Source organism: Psittacula echo (assembly GCF_963264785.1).
Source record: "Psittacula echo genome assembly, chromosome: 25".
Classification (NCBI taxonomy): domain Eukaryota; kingdom Metazoa; phylum Chordata; class Aves; order Psittaciformes; family Psittacidae; genus Psittacula; species Psittacula echo.
The window spans coordinates 785,201-806,098 of NC_137760.1; the positions used below are offsets into that span (position 1 = coordinate 785,201).

Here is a 20,898-nt window from a genome sequence, read left to right on the forward strand (position 1 = left end):
CTTTCCCCTCCCTGCTCCCTCTTTTCTCCTCCTCTCTTTCCTTTCTCTTCCTTCCTTCTCTCCCACTCTTCTCCCCTTTCCCTCCCCTTTCATTTCTCTTTCCCTCTCTCCCCTCTTTTTACCCCCCCTTCCTTCCCCTTTCCCCACCCTTTCTCCTCCCCTTTTCCCCTTCTTTTTCTTCTTCCCTCTTTCCTCTTTCCCCCCCCTTTTCCCTCCCCTTCCTCCTCTTTTCCTTCCCCCTCTTTTTTCCCCTCCTCTATTTCCCCGTTTTCAGGGCTCAGCCCCCCCTGTCCCTCCTCCCCTGCAGCCTCAGGGACCTCCTGCCGGGGCAGATTTGGGCCTTTGCCAGCCTTTGGCTCCCAGGCAGAATTTTACGGGATCAGCCGATGCCTCGAGCTGAGGAAAACCCTTTTCCCTCAGAACTCCCATTTTCCTCTGACCCCCTGAGCTGCTGGGAGCCAAATCTGCCTGGTTTTATCCCAAACAAGCCAGAGATGCTGCCTCTTGGGGTGCTGTGGAGCATCCAACACCCAGACAAAGGTTTTTGGGGGCTCCATCAAACATCCCAGAAAATGGGCCATTCCCACCTCTCCCACAGGGTTTTGGGATGGATTTTAGGGGAAAAGGGCTGGATTGGAGGCAGGGGGGGGAAGGGCAAGCGGATGGTTATCCCGCAGCTGTGTAAACAGGCCGGAGGGGATCAGCGGGGCCATGTTCCGGCTTTGCCAAACCCCGGGCATTCGGGCTGGAAAAGGGGATGGTGTTTGGGATGGGTCCCTGTCCCCACCGCCTGCCCCAGGGATGGAGGGTGTGTGTGAGGGATGGATGGATGGATGGATGGATGGATGGATGGATGGATGGATATTGGGAATGTTCTGGTAGGATGCTTCCCTGGATGCTTTCTGGGGCTTTGGGGATGGGATGAAGTTGCTGGGTGCTGGCATCATTTGGATCTTCTCTGCTGGAATATTTCTGGGATGGAGCATTACAGGCAAATGGACAAGCTGCTGCGGAAGCTTTCATCCCAGAAAAGGGAGTTTCCCTGGAAAAGCAACAGCTCAGGTCCCAAATGGACCTTTTCTGTCCCAAAAGGAGAGGCTGGTGGAGAAGAGGCTGCCACGACCTTGTGCCATCCTGTGGGGATGTGCCATATTGGGATGTGCGATGTTGGGATGTGCAGTGCCAGGAGGATGGGCAGAGCCTGAAGGTGTAACACCAGGACCAGCAACACCGGGATACACAATCCTGGGCTGTGAGCTGCTGGGACATGCAATGCCAGGATATGTGATCCTGGGACATGGAACACCGTGACATGCAGCGCTGGGATATGCAATCCTGGGATATGCAACACCGGGATATGCACTCCTGGGACATGGAACATCAGGATATGCAATGCTGGCATATGCAATCCTGGGACGCATGGTGCCAGGATTTGCAATGCTGGGATATGATACTGAGACATGTGTTGCTGGGACATGTAACACCAGGATATGCAATGCTGGGATATGCAATGCTGGGACATGGAGCACCATGACAAACAATGCCAGGACATGCAATCCTGGGACATGTGATGCCTCAGCCCGCAGAGCTGGAACACGCAGCACCAGGACGGACAGCACCAGGACATACAGCATGGAATGCCAGCCATGTGATGCTGGAACACACGGCACCAGGACACACAGCACCACCCCTGCCACCAGCCAGGACCTTTCCCCCCTTCCCACGAAGAACTGAGCCATGATCGAGCCCCACACATGGAAGAGGAGAGGAAATCCGCTCCTTCCAGCCCCTAATTGGGCATTGGGGATCCCATGGAGCTGCTGCCTCCTCCCTGAGCTTGGAGGTCAGAAGCCACCAGCACCACCCCTTCCTCTGTGCTGGGGCCACTGTCCAAGGTCACCCCCCCCGAGGAGGGGATGGATGGATGGATGGATGGATGGATGCATGGATGGACGGACAGACGGACAGACAGGAGCCTTCATTGTGGTCCTACCGCCAGCTGGCAGGGACGGGGTTAACTCCCTGCTTTTAATTGGGGGGTGGCTGGTAACGAGGACCCAGAACTTGCTCTAATCTCTCTGGAATGTGACCGATTTTCAACCATTTTCTTCCTTCTGTTTTTGTTCCCCCCTAATAGCTCCAATGTGCCGCTCGCGCCGGCTCCGCACGTGCGGGGACAGTGGGAGCTGTGTCCGCGCTTCCCGAGGGGAAGGGGCTTCGGTTTTCCACATTAGCACTGAACCGTTCGCCAGCTCCCCCCCTCTTTGTATATTTTGAAAGGGTCCCCCCCTTCCTCTCCCCTCCCCGGCCTCCTGAAACGGCCTCACCATGAGAAGAAGCCTTTTATACCCCCGGCTTCCCCCCCGCCGCCGTCCCCCGGCGGCTTCTCCGCTTACAGAATAGACGAGAAAGCCCCTTTGTGAGGGGGGCAGCGGGCAGGGGACGGTGAGGAGGAGCCATGGGCGCCCGGCGGGGACACGGGGGGCATCTCCTGCCTTGCCCTGGCCCTACGGGGTGGTGAGGACCCGAGCGTGGCCATAGAGACCTTAAAGCTCCTCCAGCTCCAACCCCTGCCATGGGCAGGGACCCCTTCCACTGGAGCAGCTTGCTCCAAGCCCCTGTGTCCAACCTGGCCTTGAACACTGCCAGGGATGGGGAAGTGTTCTTGTCTGTCACCAGCCATGGGGATGCCCATCTTGTGCGTTGCCCTTTGGACCATCATGAAGGTGTTGGGATATCTCTTGTGTGGCCCCAGTACAGCCATGGGGACGTTGAGGCACCTCCTGCATCACGCTGGCATGGGCACAGGGATGTTGGAGCGAGTCCAGAGGAGGCCATGGAGATGCTGCGAGGGCTGGAGCAGCTCTGCTCTGGAGCCAGGCTGAGAGAGCTGGGCTGGGTCAGCCGGGACAAGAGAAGGCTCCTGAAGGGGAGACCTTAGAGCAGCTCCAGTGCCTAAAGGGGCTGCAGGAAACCTGGAGAGGGGCTTGGGACAAGGGCCTGTAGGGACAGGCCAAGGGGAATGGCTTTAACCTGCCAGAGGGGAGACTGAGATGAGCTCTTAGGCAGACCCAAACCAGGGTGATTCTTTTTTGGGCCACCTCTGGCACAGCCTCGGGGATGCTCATGGCACTGCCTCAGCCACGCTTGCCACTGGGAGCATCTCCAGGAGCATCTCAGTCCTAAACCCTCTCCCATCCACGCGCCGCAGCAGCTCCGGTGGCCCTTGGCTCTGCAGAGTCAGCCCAGTGGTGCTGGGCTGTTGTTGGCAGCCAGACTCAGGGGCAGCCCCAGTGCAGGCTGCAGCCCGGGTCCGGCACCGCTCACATACCAGGCATGCTCCAGTGAGCCCTGGCTCCCTTCCTCCTCCTCCACAACTGGCCCTGGGAGCAGCGGCCAAGGGCTGGGTCTGGTTGTGGCTCCCTGGCACTGATGAGTCCTTCTTGTCACCATTATCCCGGCAGTGCCAAGAATCTCCCTGGGGAGAACGCATGGAGCATCGGGGCTGGGATGCTGGAGCATCCCTGTGCGCGCAATGGGGATGGGTGGGAGGTTTAGGCATTGAAGTAGGTTTTGGGGAGGTTCCCTGAGCCTGCACTTGGGTTCACAGGAAATTGTCATTCTGGGCTCGTTGGGATCATGCTGTGGCCGGTGGGGCTTCCAGCAGGATCATCCCAGCGGCTGGTGGACTCCCGGCACACTCTGGATGGGCTTCACCTGGCTTTTGAGGGTGCTGAGATGTGCTGGTGGGGTTGTGGCTTACCCAGAGTTGTGGGGTTGTTGGTGGAGTGCGACCAAGTGCCAACGGACGGGGGGTGCTGGAAGAAAGGCTGGAGATGGAATATTGGGGATGGAAAGGGGCGATACTGGTGACGTAGGAAGGATGCTGGAGTCAGAGGAGGTACACTGGAGGTGCAGGAGAAGATGCAGAATGGATGTCAGAGGGGTACTGGAAGATGCAGGAGGGGATGCAGGAGGGGATGGGGGGAAGCAGGAGAGGATAGGGGGAAGCATGGGGGAATGTTGTACGTGTGGCCGGATGGATGCAGGAAGGGATGGGGATGCAGGAGGTGATAGGGAGAAGCAGGAGGGGATAGGGGGATGCAGGAGGGGATAGGGGGAAGCTCGGGGGATGCAGTAGGGGAGACAGGATGAATGCAGGAAGGAATGGGGATGCAGGAGGGATACAGGAGGGGATGGGGGAAGCAGGAGGGGATAGGGGGATGCAGGGGAGATGCATGAAAGGATGGGGGATGCAGGATGGATGCTGGAGGCAATGGGGGGATGCTGGAGACTGTGAGGAAGGAGGAGGTGATGCGGGGGGGACATAGGGTACTTTGGGGTCCCTGCAGGAGGCAGCGCTGGCAGGGAAGCCTCTGCCCAGGCATGGAGGGGTTAACGCTCCCGCAGCTCCTCGCTGGGTTTTCCTTCCAGCTGCTTCGGATCAGGAAGGTTTGTACGTGGGGAAATTCCTGCGCGCAGCTGCAGCCCGTCCGGGCCACATTCCCCAGCTCCGGCATCCCGAGGGACACGCCGTCTGCCGGGAAACGCCTCCGGCCCCTCGGCCGCGGCACAAAGCACCTTTCTTTGGGGTGTCCAGAGCAGAGCTGAGCCCAGGGAGCAGGAACCCCCCACAATAGCCCCAGATTTGCCTCCCCCCAGCCCTGCCTGCAGCATGGGGCTGGATTTGTGCCCTGTGGCAATGGGAGGTTGGTACCGGTGCCCCAAGGAGCTGCTTTGGGGTAGGGTAAAAGGTGGCATCAGCATGGGCAGGGAGGGGTGTTGGGCTCGTGGCTCCCCAGTGAGAGAGCAGGGATTTGGGGTTGGGATTTGGCACCAATCATGGGGTCCATAGGGGTGCATAGGGCTGAAAACAGCCCCGTGTGCCCCCAAACCCCTTTGCCGCCAGCCCACAGTGTCCTCCATGGGTCAGGGTGCCCCAGCCAAGCATGCAGCCGGAGCTGGGGGCGTTCTGGGTCTGGTGGAGGGCATGACCCCGGCTCTCCTGCAGTACCTGCAGATGAAGTGGCCGCTGCTGGACGTGCCCGCGGGTGCCACGCTGAAGGACAGCCGCTCGCCCTCGCCCGCACACTTGGTAAGAGCAGCCAGATCCCACCAGGATGAGGGGTTCCCAGGGGAAACCCTGCTCCAGCTCCCCGTGATGCTGATGTGAGGTCGGTTTCTCCCTCCCGTCTGCTCTGCCCGCAGTCGAACAAGGTGCCGGTGGTGCAGCACGCCCATCACATGCACCCGCTGACGCCGCTCATCACCTACAGCAATGACCACTTCTCACCGGGTTCACCTCCCGGGCACCTCTCACCTGAGATCGACCCCAAGACGGGTGAGCAAAGGGACCGGAGCCATGCTGGGAATGGGGGGCTCTCTATTGGATCGTCCTGCTGCTTCCCGATGGCTTTCACAGCTGGGCCCTGGGTGGTGGGAAGGGGATGCAGCCGGTGGATGGGGATGGGTCCTTGCCTGGCTCAGATTTGGTTGGGGTGAGTGGAGACCCCTCCAGATGGGTGCAAATGGGTGCAGATGGGTACTGGGAGAGAGATGGGGTGCTCAGAGCGATATGAAATGCTTGGAGGAAGATGGGATGCTTGGAAGGAGGTGGGGTGCGTGGAGGGAGATAGGATGCTTGGAATGAGATGGGATGCTTGAAGGAAGATGGGATGCTTGGAGGCAGCTGGAGTACTCAGAGGAAGGGTGCATGGGGGCAGATGAGTTGCCGGGAGCCCAAGTGTGTGCTCAGGGACCATGTCCATGTTCTAACACCTTCCCCTTCATCTCCCTCCCTCCTCGGCAGGAATCCCACGGCCACCACACCCCTCGGAGCTGCCCCCCTATTACCCACTGTCACCGGGAGCCGTGGGCCAGATCCCGCACCCGCTGGGCTGGCTCGTGCCGCAGTAAGGATGGGCCATGTCCCATGAGCCCCTTCTATTCCCACTTCATCCCGTTATCCACGCAGTGGGGTGCCGATGGGGCGGGTAGGAAGGGAGGAGATGGGGAGATAGAGATGGGTCCAAGGGGCTGGGCAGGGATGACCTCGACTAAAGCTGGTGTGCTTGCAGGCAAGGGCAGCCCGTGTACTCCATCCCTCCTGGTGGCTTCCGGCACCCCTACCCTGCCCTCTCCATGAACGCCTCCATGTCCAGGTTTGTCTCTGCAGGGATGAGGGACCCTCCTTGGGCATCCCAGAGCTGGCAGTGGGATTTTAGCTGCTTCCCTGAGAATGTGCCGGTGGTCTCCATGGGTAGGGGGAAAGTTGCCAGCCCATGGGCTCAGGGCATCACTTGGGTCCATGTTACACCATGAGGCTGGTGTTCTCTTAACCGAGGAGGTTCTCAGGAGGGTCTGGGGTGGAACCAGGGCTGTTGGTGCCGGTGGGGAGCCGACGAGCCCTCTCCTTCCGCTCCCTCTGCTGCAGTTTGATGTCCAGCCGCTTCTCCCCACACATGGTCCCCCCCCCGACCCATGGGCTGCACCCCTCGGGCATCCCACACCCCACCATCGTCTCGCCCATTGTGAAGCAGGAACCCACCCAGCCCAGCATCAGCCCCGCAGGCAACACGTGAGTGTGGGGCAGAGCAGCCCCGGGGACAGGAGCTCATCCCCTGTGAGGGGCAGAGCGGGTCCTGACCCCCCCTCATTGCAGGAAATCCCCTGTCACTGTGAAGAAGGAGGAAGAGAAGAAGCCCCACATCAAGAAGCCGCTGAACGCCTTCATGTTGTACATGAAGGAGATGAGGGCCAAGGTAGTGGCCGAGTGCACGCTAAAGGAGAGCGCTGCCATCAACCAGATCCTGGGCAGACGGGTACGGGCATTTCCCTTGGCACTGGACTTGTGTCCCTGTGCTGGGTTGGGTTGAAGGGGCCTTAAAGCTCATTCAGCTCCAACCCCTGCCACGGGCAGGGACCCCTTCCACTGGAGCAGCTTGCTCCAAGCCCCTGTGTCCAACCTGGCCTTGAACACTGCCAGGGATGGGGCAGCCACAGCTTCTCTGGGCACCCTGGGCCAGCGCCTCAGCACCCTCACAGGGAAGAGCTTCTGCCTAAGAGCTCATCTCAGTCTCCCCTCTGTTAAAGCCATACCGAGGTGGCAATGGGACGGGAGCCCTGCAGCCACAGGGCAGCGTGTCCTGGGGGCTGCAGCGTGGGCTCTTCTCCCCCTGCAGTGGCACTCGCTGTCGCGGGAGGAGCAGGCAAAGTACTATGAGCTGGCACGGAAAGAGCGGCAGCTCCACTCGCAGCTCTACCCAACATGGTCAGCGCGGGACAACTACGTAAGTGATGGAGCTGTGGGACCAGCCAGGATGGGGTCTCTGGGATGGGGTCTCTGTCTGGGATGGGGTGTCCATCTGGGCTGAGGTGTCCATCTGAGATGGGGTGACCATCTGGGATGAGGTGTCCACCTGGGATGGGATGTCCATCTGGGATGAGGTGTCCATCTGGGATGAGGTGTCCCCTCCTGTCCCCTCGCTGAGTGTTTGGCTCGTTGCTGTGCTCATGGAGGTTGGTGTTTGAGGTGCTGGTGCCGAGTCCCTGCGGATCCATCCCCATGAGGGGCACCCTCGTCCCTGTTTCTAACAGCCCCAAGGGCTCTCCGGTGGCACAAACCACCTGAGGACTTTATAACCCTTCCCAGGGCAAGAAGAAGAAGAGGAAGCGGGAGAAGCTGGCACAGCAGCAGCAGCAGCAGAGCCACGACACGGACAGTGAGTACCCCCCTGGCCCCTTTCCTCCTGCACGGCTGTGCCCGCTCACTCCATCCCACCCCATTCCAGGCTCCCTGGTGTCCAAGAGCAAGAAGCCGTGTGTGCAGTACCTGCCGGCCGAGAAGCCCTGCGCCAGCCCCGCCTCGTCGCACGGCAGCATGCTGGACTCGCCCGCCACGCCATCGGCAGCGCTGGCGTCCCCGGCCGCGCCGGCAGCCACGCACTCGGAGCAGGCGCAGCCCCTGTCGCTCACCACCAAGCCAGAGGCCAGGCTCAGCGTGCATTCAGCCACCTTCCTCTCGGGCAAAGCCGCCTCTTCCTCCTCCTCCTCCTCCTCCTCGAGCCTCGGCAGCCCTCCCTCGCTCCTCTCCAGACCCATCCCCTTCACCTCGGTGCCCTCCACGGCTCTCCTGTCCTCGCCTCCGTCCTTTGCGGCCACCATCCCGTCCCCGCCGGCTGCTCTGGCCGTGCTGCAGACGCAGCCCCTCTCCCTGGTCACCAAACCTGCTGACTAAGGGAAAACCTTGTCCCCCTTCTCGGCCCCGGCCTGTCCATCCCCTCCCTGCTGTACATTGCAGAAGCCACAATCAAGATTCAAACGCAGCCAAAACCATTATTGGTCAATATTTGACCCTTTCTGAACTCTTTTGTAAGCAGACTCTGGAGGAAGGGGCTTTCTGCTCACACATAAAGACCGTTTTTATTAATAAAAAAGGAAAAAAAGGCAAAAAAAAGAAGAAAATAACCCCTCCATAAGCTGCTGATGATGGAAACCTCCTGCGAGGCGCCTGCGGGCACGAAGCGAGTGCTCCCAATGCCATGGGCAATCCAGCACGGAATGCAGCGGGCATTGCATCCATCCTGGAGGCAAGAGCAGGAACACCAGCGACTGACCCGCTGCCTCCAGGTGCTCCAAACGCCTCCTGTCCTGTGGCTCTGCTCCCGGCCACAGCGATGGCTTCACTCCGTCCCAGCAAGGAGCTGGATCCTGCCCTGGGGATGCTCCGTGCCGCGGCCGTACCGGGGAGCAGGATCCGGGGCTGAGCCCTGGCTGGGGGCGTTTTCTCCCCATGAAACCCTGTTATTTTTCACTAAAGGAAATAAAACTTCAGCTGTAACTCGCTGCGTGAGCGTGGTCAGTGCGGGGAGCGCTCCCTGCCCATCGCTGCCTCCTCCACAGCGCTCCAGTGCCACCGCATCCCGGGAAGCATCAGGCTGGGGCTCTGGTCGAGCCCCAGGCGCCTCCGTCGATGGGCACAGGGTGGTTTTGGGGTGTCCATCAGGGAGACACGGGCAGCTGGATTTGGGGTTTGGGTAAAGCAGGTGATGGGGTGCGTGAGGAGTGGAGGATCGTGAGCTGTCTCACAGCCAGGAGCTGCAGGGTGCCCTGAGCCTGCTGCTTCCAGACCAGGGATGACACATGAGGATAACAAAGGACCTGCACAAAAGCCAGCCAGGGGCACCCTGTGGATTTTCACCCAGTTGGAAGTTCTTGGTCAATTTAACACTTGAGCTCATCAAGACTCCTTCTATGCTATATTTTTAACAGGAAAATCTCTGTTTCCAAGTTTTCCCACTGAAAATCACAACCGTGTTTTCTGTTGCAGGTTTAACCCTGAGCTGCTCCTGCCCAGGGGTGGTTTGTGCTGGTTTTAGTCCCGCTTCATTCCCTTTCCTGAGCCTTTTGGTTTCCACTGCCCAGGACCCAGCCTGGCTCCTCTCCCCATTCCCCAGTGCTGCATGGAGGGGACCACAGTGTCCTCGGGCTCCCAGCATCACCCAGACCCTCCCTGGGTGATGGGCTGAGCCCTTCCCGCTCAGCTCTCAGTTTGGGGGGTGCTTTTGCTCTTTAATGGAATAACTGCTGCCTTTGCTATGACATTTCTCTTTCCCTTTCCAGTGCTTGAGGAGCCACCAGGGAAGTGCTTTCCGCGGCAGCAGACGTCTGTATGGAGGTAAAGGGACCATCTCAGTGCCTTGTCCTTGAGGAAGGTACTGTCTGCATTACCAGATGTTGTGTGAGACAAGCGTGTGCCATGGGGTGACGCCGGCATCTGGAACCCCATCGGGTGGAGCTCGGAGCATGAGAAAGTGCCTGGAGCATCTTTAGTCACTGCTGCAGCCCAGAGAGCCCTGCCCTTGGTGGACGTTTCCATTCCACACAGGACATGGTTTGAAGTTCTTGCTTTCAAAGAACAGATCTGAAGCGCTGGGGTAGGGCATGGTGCCTCCACACCAGCACCCAAGAGGACCAGGCACGAAGCTTGCATTAATGGCATCCTGACGGCGCGTGGGGCGAGATCCAGGCTCCAGAGGATTAGAGAGTCCCTGGGATCACATGTGCCCATCGGCTGGAAGCGGCAGAATGCTGCTCCCTTCAGAGAGGCCGTTCCAAGGAGCCGGTTTCCTGCGAGGAGCGCCTGGATCGCATGCGGCCCTGCCATGCCCAACACCAGGAGCAGGCTGCAGGCAAACAACTGCTTGAATTAGATTTCATGGGAAATTAAAGGCATGAAGAGACCTGTCACAAGAATTAGAGCCTGAGCCGGAGCCAGACAGCTTCCAACAGATGTTGGACTTCAGCAGGAGAATATTCCTTTGTTTTGCTCTGCCTTTTCCCATACAGAAAAGGAACATCTGTTCTGATGCCTTCGTGGTGATCCCGAACTGGGATAGGCTTGGATTATCCCCTGCTAGAAGAGAAGCAACTGGGCACCAAAGCCCTCTTGGCTTCTCCTGGAGGACAAGGCCGGTTCCATGTTGCTCCGTCTCAAGAGGACACATTGAAGCTCTCTTAGCTGAACCAGGCTGATGGTGGTATCTACATACCCTTCATGCTGGATCAAAGTGTTGCGTTCAGACAGGTTCCCAATAGAAAGCCACTGCACAGCTCCTGCTCCTGCCTTGGAGGTGGCTTTTCTTCATAGGGTGCCCCTATCACATCCAACAAAGGGGAAAAGGTCAGGGAGGGAATGAAATTAGGAAAACTTGGGCAGAAGCTCTTCCCTGTGAGGGTGCTGAGGCGCTGGCCCAGGGTGCCCAGAGAAGCTGTGGCTGCCCCATCCCTGGCAGTGTTCAAGGCCAGGTTGGACAAGGGACCTTAAAGCTCATCCAGTTCCAACCCCTGCCACGGGCAAGGACACCTTCCACTAGAGCAGCTTGCTCCAAGCCCCTGTGTCCAACCTGGCCTTGAACACTGCCAGCTATTCCTCCATGATCCTTTCCTCCAGTAAGGGAAGGTTTAAACCCTGGATTGGAGGATGCCACTTCCATGCAGAGCCCAGCCCCAGCCTCCTGCACCCATCACCGGGGTCTTACGGCCAGGACCTGGTTCAAAGCTTGTCAGGAGCAAACCTGTGGCAGAGCTGGTGCTTTGCCTGCTGCTGTTTGGAAGCGGGGTTACTTCTGTCACCTCCATCCTCTTGCTTAATTACAGCATCTCCATCAAGCAGCCCCCAGCCCTGCTCCCCCCCAGCTCTGGCTATTCACTAATTGAAATGCCTAATGAGGTCCCAGGGGTCTCCTGCAGAGATGGAGCTAATTAGAGGCTCCACTGTGAACCCGGCGAGCGGCAGCAATGAGACGGAGCGTTCCTCAAGCTGGGGGGGGGATGCAGCAGATGTCCCGTTTCCCAGCCCCGCACTGGGCGCTCCATGGGCTCCAGGCTCCTGCCATAGCAGCTGGTGCAGAAGCACTGGCTACACTTAATACATTTTAATTAGCATCATTAAATTGTTCCATTTGCTAATTGTTTCTCCTTTTGATCCTTTCTCCTGACCAGATTAGCCCTCCAGGGGAAAGGGATGGGATGGGGATGCAGACGCTTCTGACAAGGTGAGGACTTCATTAGCTCCAAGCATTGAAGTGCCTCAGTGCTCAATTCTAGGCCAGATTTGGGTGTCCAGGCCTGGTCTTGGTTGTTGTGGCCATTCTCAGAAAGAGTCACCCTCTAAAAGCAGCATCCCACAAGGATTTATAGGAAGAGATGAGGAAACCAAGCGAATCTGGCTGGGGTTGGAATGGAAAGGAGTTGGTTTAAAGGTGATAAAGGACCAGCAGCTGCCATCACCTGGGTGAGACTGAAAGGGAATTTCCTCCTTCTGCTTTGCAGACAGAATAATCCCCAATCCTCCTCCTTTCCCTCCCACCAGCCCACATCCGTGTGGCCATGCTGCAGCCAGAAGGAATTTCCTTGTTGTCCACATTGATGCAGCTTCCCGTTTCCCGGCTGCACGGAGAGGGGGCAGGCACGGAGGTCAGGGCAGGTCACTGCTCCTGTTTATCCCATTTTAGCCAAGAAAAGTGCTGAAGGCAAAGGAGCCCGGAGTGAGGCACCAGCGCTGAGCTGATGTCAGCCTCGGACTTGGTATCTTGGGCAGGATCCCATTCCCAGATGCATTGTTGTAAATCCAGAGGAACTTGGCCTCTGTTCAGTTGCTCTTGACTTCCAGGGGCGTGAGTGAAAGCTGAAGTGGCTGGGCATGAGAAACAGCCCCGCTTGTCTGCTTTAAATCTCAGCAAAAGCACTGGGCCAACTGCTCTTGTGTCTCCTTAGAAAGGCAGGAATGGGCAGAACTGAGCTGCTGGGAATGTTGGAATGGGTTGAATTGAATAGAGGATGGGGAAAAAAAAAAAAATAAGAAGGAAAAATCGAGCACATAATCCATCGTGCTCTGAGGCCAAGTCAGGATTATTCCTCATGGTATTATCACTGCACAGGACTCATTTGGTTGCATGGTGAAAGGTGGTGGGATATTTTTCCATGTTTTAGTGTTAAATGGAGCAGCTGAAGGATCTGGGATGTTCTTGTGGTTCCTTCTAGAGACTTGGCTGCATGTCCTTTAGCAGGATGTCATGTTAGGGATGAGATACAGCTCTGGTGACACCATGCTCTGGAGTGGTTGAGCACCAAGGAAGTTCATCCTGGGTGGAGAGGAAGGCAAATCCATTGATCTGAAATGAGGTGACAGGGAGGATAAATCAGGATTGATACTCATAAGGCAAATTACAGAGACTTGATGGCGTGATTCATGCATCTGGAAAACTGATAATAAAGCTCTGGCTGGTTTGGGAAGGATAGGCAGGGAGATATGGATGATGTGCCCCCATGCCAAAATCCCTAAAGAGAGGGACACAGACCTGGATGAGGTCGCCAGGCAGCAGTGATGGGCACGGGGAAAACCCATGAAGAACATCTGGAGATCTTTGGTTTACCAGGATCCCACAACAGCCACGGCTCAGCCAACATCTGCTAGAAAAGGGATACAGCAAGAGGGATATAGCAAAGGAATGGACCTGAGGACATCAAATCCACCAGAGGAGCTCAGCTCGTGTCCAGACCGTGGCAGAAGGATGACAGATGGATCTGGGGATCTTTCTTCATTTCATCTGCATCAGATCCAGGCTGGTTCCCATCCCTGGAGCAGAGCAGGAGGCTGAAGATGAGTGGGACTATCAGTAAAACGTGATGAAATCCTTATGGATGTTCTGCTGACCAAGGTGGAGGAGCCGTCCAGGTGTGCAGGGAGCCTAGAAGAGAGCAGGGACACAGCCTATAGGAAGAGATGGACATTTGAGCTGGATAAGGCTTCAGGGGATGAGTGATCCTCACAGGGAAGGAGCAAACAGCGCTCGGTACCCGCCGTCAGCGCACATCGCTAACCCGCGCCCCTAATTTGCATAGGCCACGCCTATTTCGGTATAAGCCACGCCCTCCGAACAGCACTTTCCAGATATTGGTAATAAATAGCCACGCCCCCTACTCTCCATAAGCCACGCCCATACCACCTCCGCCCCCCCGCCCCCTACTCCTCAAGCCCCGCCCCTCCGCGCGGCCGCTCTCGCCCCGCCCGCCGCCGCCCCCCGTCGCGACATCTCTGGCCGGAAGCGGAAGCGGTCGGTGCGGGGCCGCCATGTTGCAGCGGCTGCTTCTGCTGCTGCTCCTGCTCCGCGTTGACGGTGAGCGGGGGGGGCGGCGGACGGGCTGGGGGGGACCGGGGCGGCAGCGAGCGCGGGGCCGCGGGTGACTTGAGCTCTGTGTTCTGCAGCCGAGGGGCAGCAGCGACCCGAGTCCAAAGAAGCTTCTGCGGGCGCCGGGGGAGCGGCCCAGGCTGGAGAGAACGGCGTCCACAAGACCGCCGAGGAGGAGCCTGCGCATGAAGCCAACGGGAACGGAGGGCAGAGCTCCGGGTCGGGTCAGACACAAGGGGAGAAGGCCAAGCAGGGTACGAGCAATGAAGGGGTGACACCTGAGGTCCAGAAGACCGCGGCTGTGTCTGGCACTGGTAACAATGCAGGGGAGCAGAATGGTGGTGACCAGAATGGCCAAAGCGGCAGCACAGGTACCCAGGGCAGTACACAAGGTGGTGGCACAGGTGGCAATGGCCAGAACCAGGGCACCAGTGGCACGGACAAAGACAACAAGGACAACAGCACCCAGAGTGGCAGCAGTGATGATACAAGCCAGAGCACCAACCCCAGCAATAACGACAAGAACGGGACCAACAACCAGCCCAGCAGCACTGGCAGCACAGCTGAGAACCAGGGCACCAAGGACCAGAGCAACAACCCCAACGATAACAGCAAGCCCAGTGGTGCTGACAATGCTGATAGCACAGGCAAGAACCAAGGCACCGGCACTGAGAACCAGAGCAAGACCAGCGACAGTAACAGGAATCATGTCACTAGCCAGAAGGCTGACACTGAGAGCCAGGGGAGCAATGCTGAGGGTGAGGGCAAGAATGAGGAGACCAGCAGTGAGAAACAGGGCAGCAACAAGGGTAGCGAGGATGGCAAGAGCCAGGCCAACAATGAAGAGCCTGAGAAGAAGAAAGCTGAGGAGGAGAACGAGGACAACAACGAGGAGACTGAGAAGGAGAAAACTGAGGATAAGAACCAGGCCAACAACCAAGATGGTAACGGGGGGAACCAGGCCAACAGCCAAGACACCAACACCAAGGACAAGGAGAATGATGACAAGAACCAGGAAAACAGCCAGGAGAGTAACGATGGGAACCAGGAGAGTAACGATGGGAACCAGGAGAGTAACGATGGGAACCAGGAGAGTAACGATGGGAACCAGGAGAGCGACACCGGGAGCCAGGGCAATGATGGGGGCTCTCCAAGGGATAAAAACGTGCCGCCACAATCAGCTTCCTCTGCTGGTGAGGACAACAGCTTCTTAGAGAATGAAGAAAGCCCCAGGGAGGACGAGGAGGGGGCTAAAGGCGGCAGTGATGCCTCCTCCTTTGCTAGGGAGAGAGGGAAGAGCCTCCCTTCTCCCAGGGACCAGTCGGAGAGCAGCCACTTCTTCGCCTACCTGGTGACCACTGCGATTATTGTCGCTGCCTTGTACGTAGCGTATCACAACAAGCGCAAGGTGAGAGGCATTGGTTTGATATAATAATACTAATATTATTAATTTACTATTAAGCCTTGACCCAACAGCTCTGGGAGGAGCAGGGAGGGTGCTGGAGCTGGGAAAAGGGTTGGATCGCTGTGGGAATCAGGTGGCCTTGGCTCTGGTGGTTATTTTAAGCTGAGAGCGGTGAAAAGGAGAAGATGGGTGAGGTTATCCCGTGTTTTCTTGCTGACAGCTTTCTGGAGCAGATTACAGAAGGTTTGTCTTTAAATAGTCTTAACACAGCTCAAGGGATGTAACTGTTTTCTGCTGGGTTTATTTTCCTCCTGTAAAGCTATTTTAGGGGTAGGAGACAGAAAACAAACTTTTATTGTTTGCTGTGTGTTAGGCAGACCTCAGGTACCGCCTGCTTCCCATCTGTGCTGGCTTTAGTATCGGCATGCAGTTGTTCCAAGTGCTTTGGAACAAGCATTAGAAAACACCTATGTTTGAAGTGAGGAAAAGCTGATCTGATTGCTGCTGCCCCCCTCACCTTGTCCCTGGTTCTCTCTCCAAAGATCATTGCTTTTGCTCTGGAAGGAAGAAGATCCAAAAGTGGTCGACGGCCCAAATCTGGCGATTATCAGAGACTGGATCAGAAGGTAAAATGTGCCCAAAAGCAGAGCTGGGCAGGTTCTAGGGCTGGTCTGAGTGGTGAACACGCTACCTTGGCCTCTTGCCCTGGGAATGCTCCTGAAGCCACGCGGCGTTGGGGTTGGAAAGCTGGATTCTTAAGCAAAAGCCCTGCTCTTGGTGTAGAAACAGGGAAATGGAAGTGCTAATGCTGAGAAGTGGTGGCAGAGCTGACACAGGGTGGAGATTTGGGGGTCCTGAGGTCGTGTGTGCTCAATCACAGGCTCGAATGGCTTTTTCCCAAGAGGATTTTAGCAGGAAAAGGGCAGGATTTGGGGACTTTTTTGCCCTTGAACCTTTCCCCCCTGGCTGTCCCTGAAGTCAGAAGTGTCTGCAGTTATTTTCCAGTAGGAAGAGGAGGAGACAAGGGAAGGAAGCTGAAGCTCAGGCTTTGGGAAGGCTGTTGCCATGTGGGGGACCATGACAATGGACACTTCCAAATGGGATTAGGGATTTTCCCTTTGCAGTCAAGCGGTGCCCAGCTCTGTTTCAGTGTTGCTGTTGGGAGCAGTGCTCTCCCTTCCCAAACTGCAGCCATACCTGGCTGTGGAAGCCACCCAAGTGCCACGGGTATGGTTTTCCTACTTCAGTTTCCCTATTTAACCTCACCAGGATTTCAGGAATTTGCTTCCCTTGCCAGGAATTCCCTGACTTGTCCCTGGGGCACAGTAAAGCAGCCAGGCAGTTAGGAAGAGCTCATTGGAGACACGCAGCCCGCTCAAAACCCCGGTGTTTTCTCAGAGCAGAAGAGCAATGCTGAGCTGTCACCTTGCTTTTTGCCTTTCCAGATCTAGCTTCCTCCTTGATGCTCAGCGGAGTAGTGATGGATGGCATTGAAAGTGCAGGAACCCCGGGACACCCACTGCCTCCCCCGCTGTAGCTGTGCACCATGTTCAGGTTCGAGACAGCAGGAAGAAGGGGAAATGCTTTTAGCTTTGCACCTGCACCTCGGTAACATTAAACCCTTCACTTCCTCATAACATGTTCCTCCTTTTCCACCTGCCTGAAGGTGAAAGTCCTCTGGCTTGTAGCCAGCGTCCAGCACTTGACAGAGCCTCTGTGGCCAAATGAAATGGAATTTGCCAACTACTGTACTGATGTCTCCTCTTGGGGGAAAGAAATTATATATAGAGAGATATATCTATCTGTCTGCCTGCGAAATGAGCCATCTGACCCTCCCCTTCCAGAGCCATAGAGCTTTGGTTGTACCCAGCACCTCGGGACACACGCGTTCTCCTCTTCTGTCCACTGTGTGTGGATGCTCAACTGCAGCGTGTGACCAACTGCACTGGTTTGGAAATGATCCACTGAGGCCTCTGATGTGATTTATTTCCCTCTCTGTGTGATGAAGACAATGTTGGGGTTTAACATCCAGATTGTCTCTTCCTGCACATCTTTGACACTTGGGTCGTAGCTTAAACTTCCTCACCTGCATCTTCTGTTCCCCATGGGGCTCTTTCCTTCCCTGCTCCCTGCTTGTCTCCTGCCTCTCACCCCCCAGAGCTGTTTGCACTGAAGGTGGCAGCTGCCATCCAGTGTTACGCAGGAGGACAGCTGAGGCTGAGGAAGCTCTGTGCCAGCTTGGCATGGTGTGGTTGTAGCAGACCTCGTCTGGAAGGTGGCTTCCCTCCCCCTTGTCATCGTCATTCCACAGCAGTGTAAAGTGTGTGGTAACCCCGAAGCATTGGGATGGACAGAACTTGTACCCTTCAAACCTCTTCCTGGGAAGAGCAGCATGGAGGCCCCAGAAGGCAGCTGAAGGAGCCTCCCCACCATGGAGCTCAGTGCTGGCTCCTCTCTAGTGCCCTTTCACCTGGCTGAGCTGCTTGCGCAAGCCTTGGCAGAACTCCCCAGGGTGCTGGGGATGGACTCTTCATCAGGGACTGTAGTGACAGGACAAGGGGTAATGGGTTCAAACTGAAACAGGGGAAGTTTAGATTGGATCTAAGGAAGAAATTCTTTACTGAGAGGGTGGTGAGGCACTGGAATGGGTTGCCCAGGGAGGTTGTGAATGCTCCATCCCTGGCAGTGTTCAATTCTATGATTCTAACCTCTTGCCTTGGGAAACCACAGCACAGGCACCATCGCCTGTGTCACCACGGGACTTCCTCCCCCTGAGGTCACCTCCGTGAGCTGGTGACCAACATGTGAAGGGCTCATGGTGTCACCAGCATATCCTCTTCGTGTTCCTTGGCTCTGCTGGGCCTGGTTTTGAGTGCTTGAATGTAATGTCACCAGCAGCTGGTCCCTTTGGTGCACTCAAACCAGGCTGGGGGCATCCTGGGGTGGTTTAAAGCTGCCAAATGTGTTGGCTGAGGAGTTACAGCTCTGAGGTGTTTGCTTCTTATTGCAGTTATACTCCAAAGATGTTTGTGTGATGTTTCCACAGAGGCCATGAAGTGCCTGCCCAGCTTGTGCTTGCAGAAGCTCTTTTGGAGGCTGGGAGTGTGAGGTGGAGGGAACGGAAAGGAAAACAAGGTTAGGAATGTCACCCGGGGGGGAACGGACCTTGCTGGGAGCTCCTGCAGCAGGACTCCACTGTTCAGAGATCCCATAGGATAAGCCTGAGGCTCCAACGGTGCGTGGCTGGTTTATGGGCAGGGGGTGGAGTGGGAGGTGATGGCTTTGTGTGCTGCCCGTGAGGAAGAGCCGCGCACTCCACGCATGGAATGCTGTGTGCTGCCGAGCTGCTCCCGCGGCGTTCTTGGCGCGTGCCATTTTCCTGCTTTGCCTTATTGGGTTTGATTGGAAACGAATTGACAGAGGGGTTTATTCTGTTTAAATCTGTTTGCTTTTCCATCCCAGGAGCTTTCCCAGTTCTCTCTCAGCCCAGGGAGTGCTGGGAAGGCCACTGCTGTCAGCAAAGGGAGCAGTGAGCTCTTGGGAGCCCAGGTTGGACCAAGCACGAGGAGTTTGTGCATGAGCTGGGCAAGGACCTTGGTTTGCTCAGTGCCGGGAGGAGGCACAGCTCAGGCCAGGCTAAACCAGGGCGGTTCTCCCTGGCTCTCCTGTCCCCATTCCCAGGGGCTCCTGGCTGCAGGGGTGCATGGTGCCTCTCGGTACTTCTTTGTTTTGGCCCAACGTTGCTCCTTTGAGGCCGGCTGCAGGTTTGAATGAGCAAAGAGTTTGTTTTCTGCTGTGCTTTGCTTTGAAGGATCTCAAGTTTATATTTCTTTGTAGTTTTTCTTCCGGTTTCCTGTGTGTTGAAGTCAATAAATGGGGTTTGAAACCAAAAAGCAGCGAGTTTTCACCTCTGTTCACAGTGTTGGTGTTCTGAGCATCGGCCCCTTTGAAACCTGGCACCAACGATGTGGGTTGGTTCCTCTTTGTGCACAAAACGCCATCGTTTGAACAAACCCAGGGCTTTTTGTGCGCTAAACGTGCCCTTGTGTGACCAACAGAGCCCGGGGCCGGATGGAGCCGAGACAGCCTCCAGCCCTGAGCGGATTTGAGGCGGTTCTGGTCTGCAGCCCCGCTCCTCTTAAGCGGCTCAGGACGGGAGCCGGGTTGTTCCTCCTCTTTAAATAGAGTTTTAAGCTGTGCAGAGCTCCGCTGGGATCCTTCCCGTTGTGGTTCCACTTTCCCCCACAGGGAGGCTCCGAGGAGGATCCCAGCGCAGCCCCGGCGCCTCTGAGCAGACTCTGGGAGACTGAAAGGAGGAATTGCACCTTCCTGCACCCGTCCAGCCCAGCCCTGAGAGCAGAGGATGGGCTGAAACAAGGGCGGCGCTTGTTTTCCTGTTGGTGGGGTTGCAGAGAGCTTGAAGGAGGAAGAAAAGGTGGAAATGGGGAGTTCAAATGGGAATTCTCCTTTCATCTGCACATGGGGGTGCTGGGTTGAGCTCTAATACATGAGGGGATGGATCAAAGCACCAGTGCTGGGTGTCTTCAGGGTGATTTCATGGGATCCCAGCCTGGTTTGGGTTGGAAGGGACCTTAAAGCTCCTCCAGCTCCAACCCCTGCCACGGGCAGGGACACCTTCCACTGGAGCAGCTTGCTCCAAGCCCCTGTGTCCAACCTGGCCTTGAACACTGCCAGGGATGGGGCAGCCACAGCTTCTGGGCACCCTGTGCCAGCGCCTCAGCACCCTCCCAGGGAAGAGCTTCTGCCTAAGAGCTCATCTCAGTCTCCCCTCTGGCAGGTTAAAGCCATTGCCCTTGGCCTGTCCCTACAGGCCCTTGTCCAAAGGGACCCTGGAGGTCCCTCACATCCCACCCCACATGCTGGGCCATGGTGAGCACTGAGCTGGGCTGTGGTGTGGTGCCTGCACCGCACCCAGGAGCTGAAGTCCAGGACTGAGCACTAAGGAAACTCAAATGGATCTGGCAGCAGGGTTGGGCTCTGCTTATGGGGACTGAAGGAAAACCAACACATCTGCTTATCCAGGAGCCCACGGGGAGAGGTGGTACAGGTTCAGTGCATGAGGTTGATGCATGAGCACAGAATGAGACTTGCTTTGGTGGAGGAGTTCATCCTGCACAGGGCCCTGTCCTCTTGCAACCGATCCCTGCATCACAGACCAGGACCTTCCACACAGGAGCTGTGCAGGCTCTTGGGGTGGGTTCTGTGCTTCTTGATGGTACCAAAGAGCCAAGTGAACCTCCAGCTCCTGCCCTGGTTTATTGGCCCTTCCTTTGCTAGGCTTTGGGCTTTGACTCCTTGAGCAGCCGCATCACCAGCTTGAGCATGAGCTGACCTTTACAGCCTCAGCATTGTCACTGTGGGGAGGGCAGCAGCCCTCCAGATGGCAGAACCTGGATGGCAGAACCCATCCAGTTCTACCTCTGGAGACAAAGTCCATGGCCCATGAGGGCTTGTTTAGATCAAAGCAAACCCCACCAAGGGGTGAGATGGTGTCTGAAGGGCTGGGACCTTTTCAGGGTGGATTTCCTGTTGCTTTTCATAGAATCCTAGAATCATAGAATGTGTTGGGTTGGAAAGGACCTTGAGATCATCCAGTTCCAACCCCCTGCCATGGGCAGGGACACCCCACACTAAACCATGGCACCCAAGGCTCTGTCCAACCTGCCCTTGAACACCGCCAGGGATGGAGCATTCACAACCTCCCTGGGCAACCCATTCCAGTGCCTCACCACCCTCTCAGTAAAGAATTTCTTCCTTATATCCAATCTAAACTTCCCCTGT

General features: G+C 56.8%; 2 protein-coding genes across 3 annotated transcripts in view; both read left to right on the forward strand.

The window, feature by feature from the left end:
* TCF7L1 (transcription factor 7 like 1) overlaps positions 1 to 8,965 on the forward strand; it is a gene marked incomplete at its 5' end in the record, with an annotated part of 16,167 nt that extends 7,202 nt beyond the window's left edge. Inside the window, 9 exons of one of the 2 annotated variants that reach the window (XM_080634516.1) lie at positions 5,012 to 5,095; positions 5,209 to 5,341; positions 5,810 to 5,912; positions 6,078 to 6,161; positions 6,434 to 6,577; positions 6,662 to 6,821; positions 7,182 to 7,289; positions 7,652 to 7,721; positions 7,791 to 8,965. In XM_080634516.1, coding sequence (XP_080490642.1) covers positions 5,012 to 5,095; positions 5,209 to 5,341; positions 5,810 to 5,912; positions 6,078 to 6,161; positions 6,434 to 6,577; positions 6,662 to 6,821; positions 7,182 to 7,289; positions 7,652 to 7,721; positions 7,791 to 8,236 — 1,332 coding nt within the window. In that variant the 3' untranslated portion in view covers positions 8,237 to 8,965. Of the gene's footprint in view, positions 1 to 5,011; positions 5,096 to 5,208; positions 5,342 to 5,809; positions 5,913 to 6,077; positions 6,162 to 6,433; positions 6,578 to 6,661; positions 6,822 to 7,181; positions 7,290 to 7,651 lie in introns of both variants that reach the window. The other variant, XM_080634515.1, reaches the window with a different exon arrangement.
* A 4,630-nt stretch (positions 8,966 to 13,595) lies between these two features.
* Positions 13,596 to 18,989, forward strand: TGOLN2 (trans-golgi network protein 2). Its single transcript, XM_080634331.1, has 4 exons — positions 13,596 to 13,679; positions 13,769 to 15,099; positions 15,639 to 15,722; positions 16,542 to 18,989. Exons 1-4 carry the CDS (start codon positions 13,634 to 13,636, stop codon positions 16,545 to 16,547), a joined length of 1,467 nt encoding a protein of 488 aa, XP_080490457.1. The 5' UTR covers positions 13,596 to 13,633; the 3' UTR covers positions 16,548 to 18,989.
* Positions 18,990 to 20,898: the final 1,909 nt, after the last annotated feature.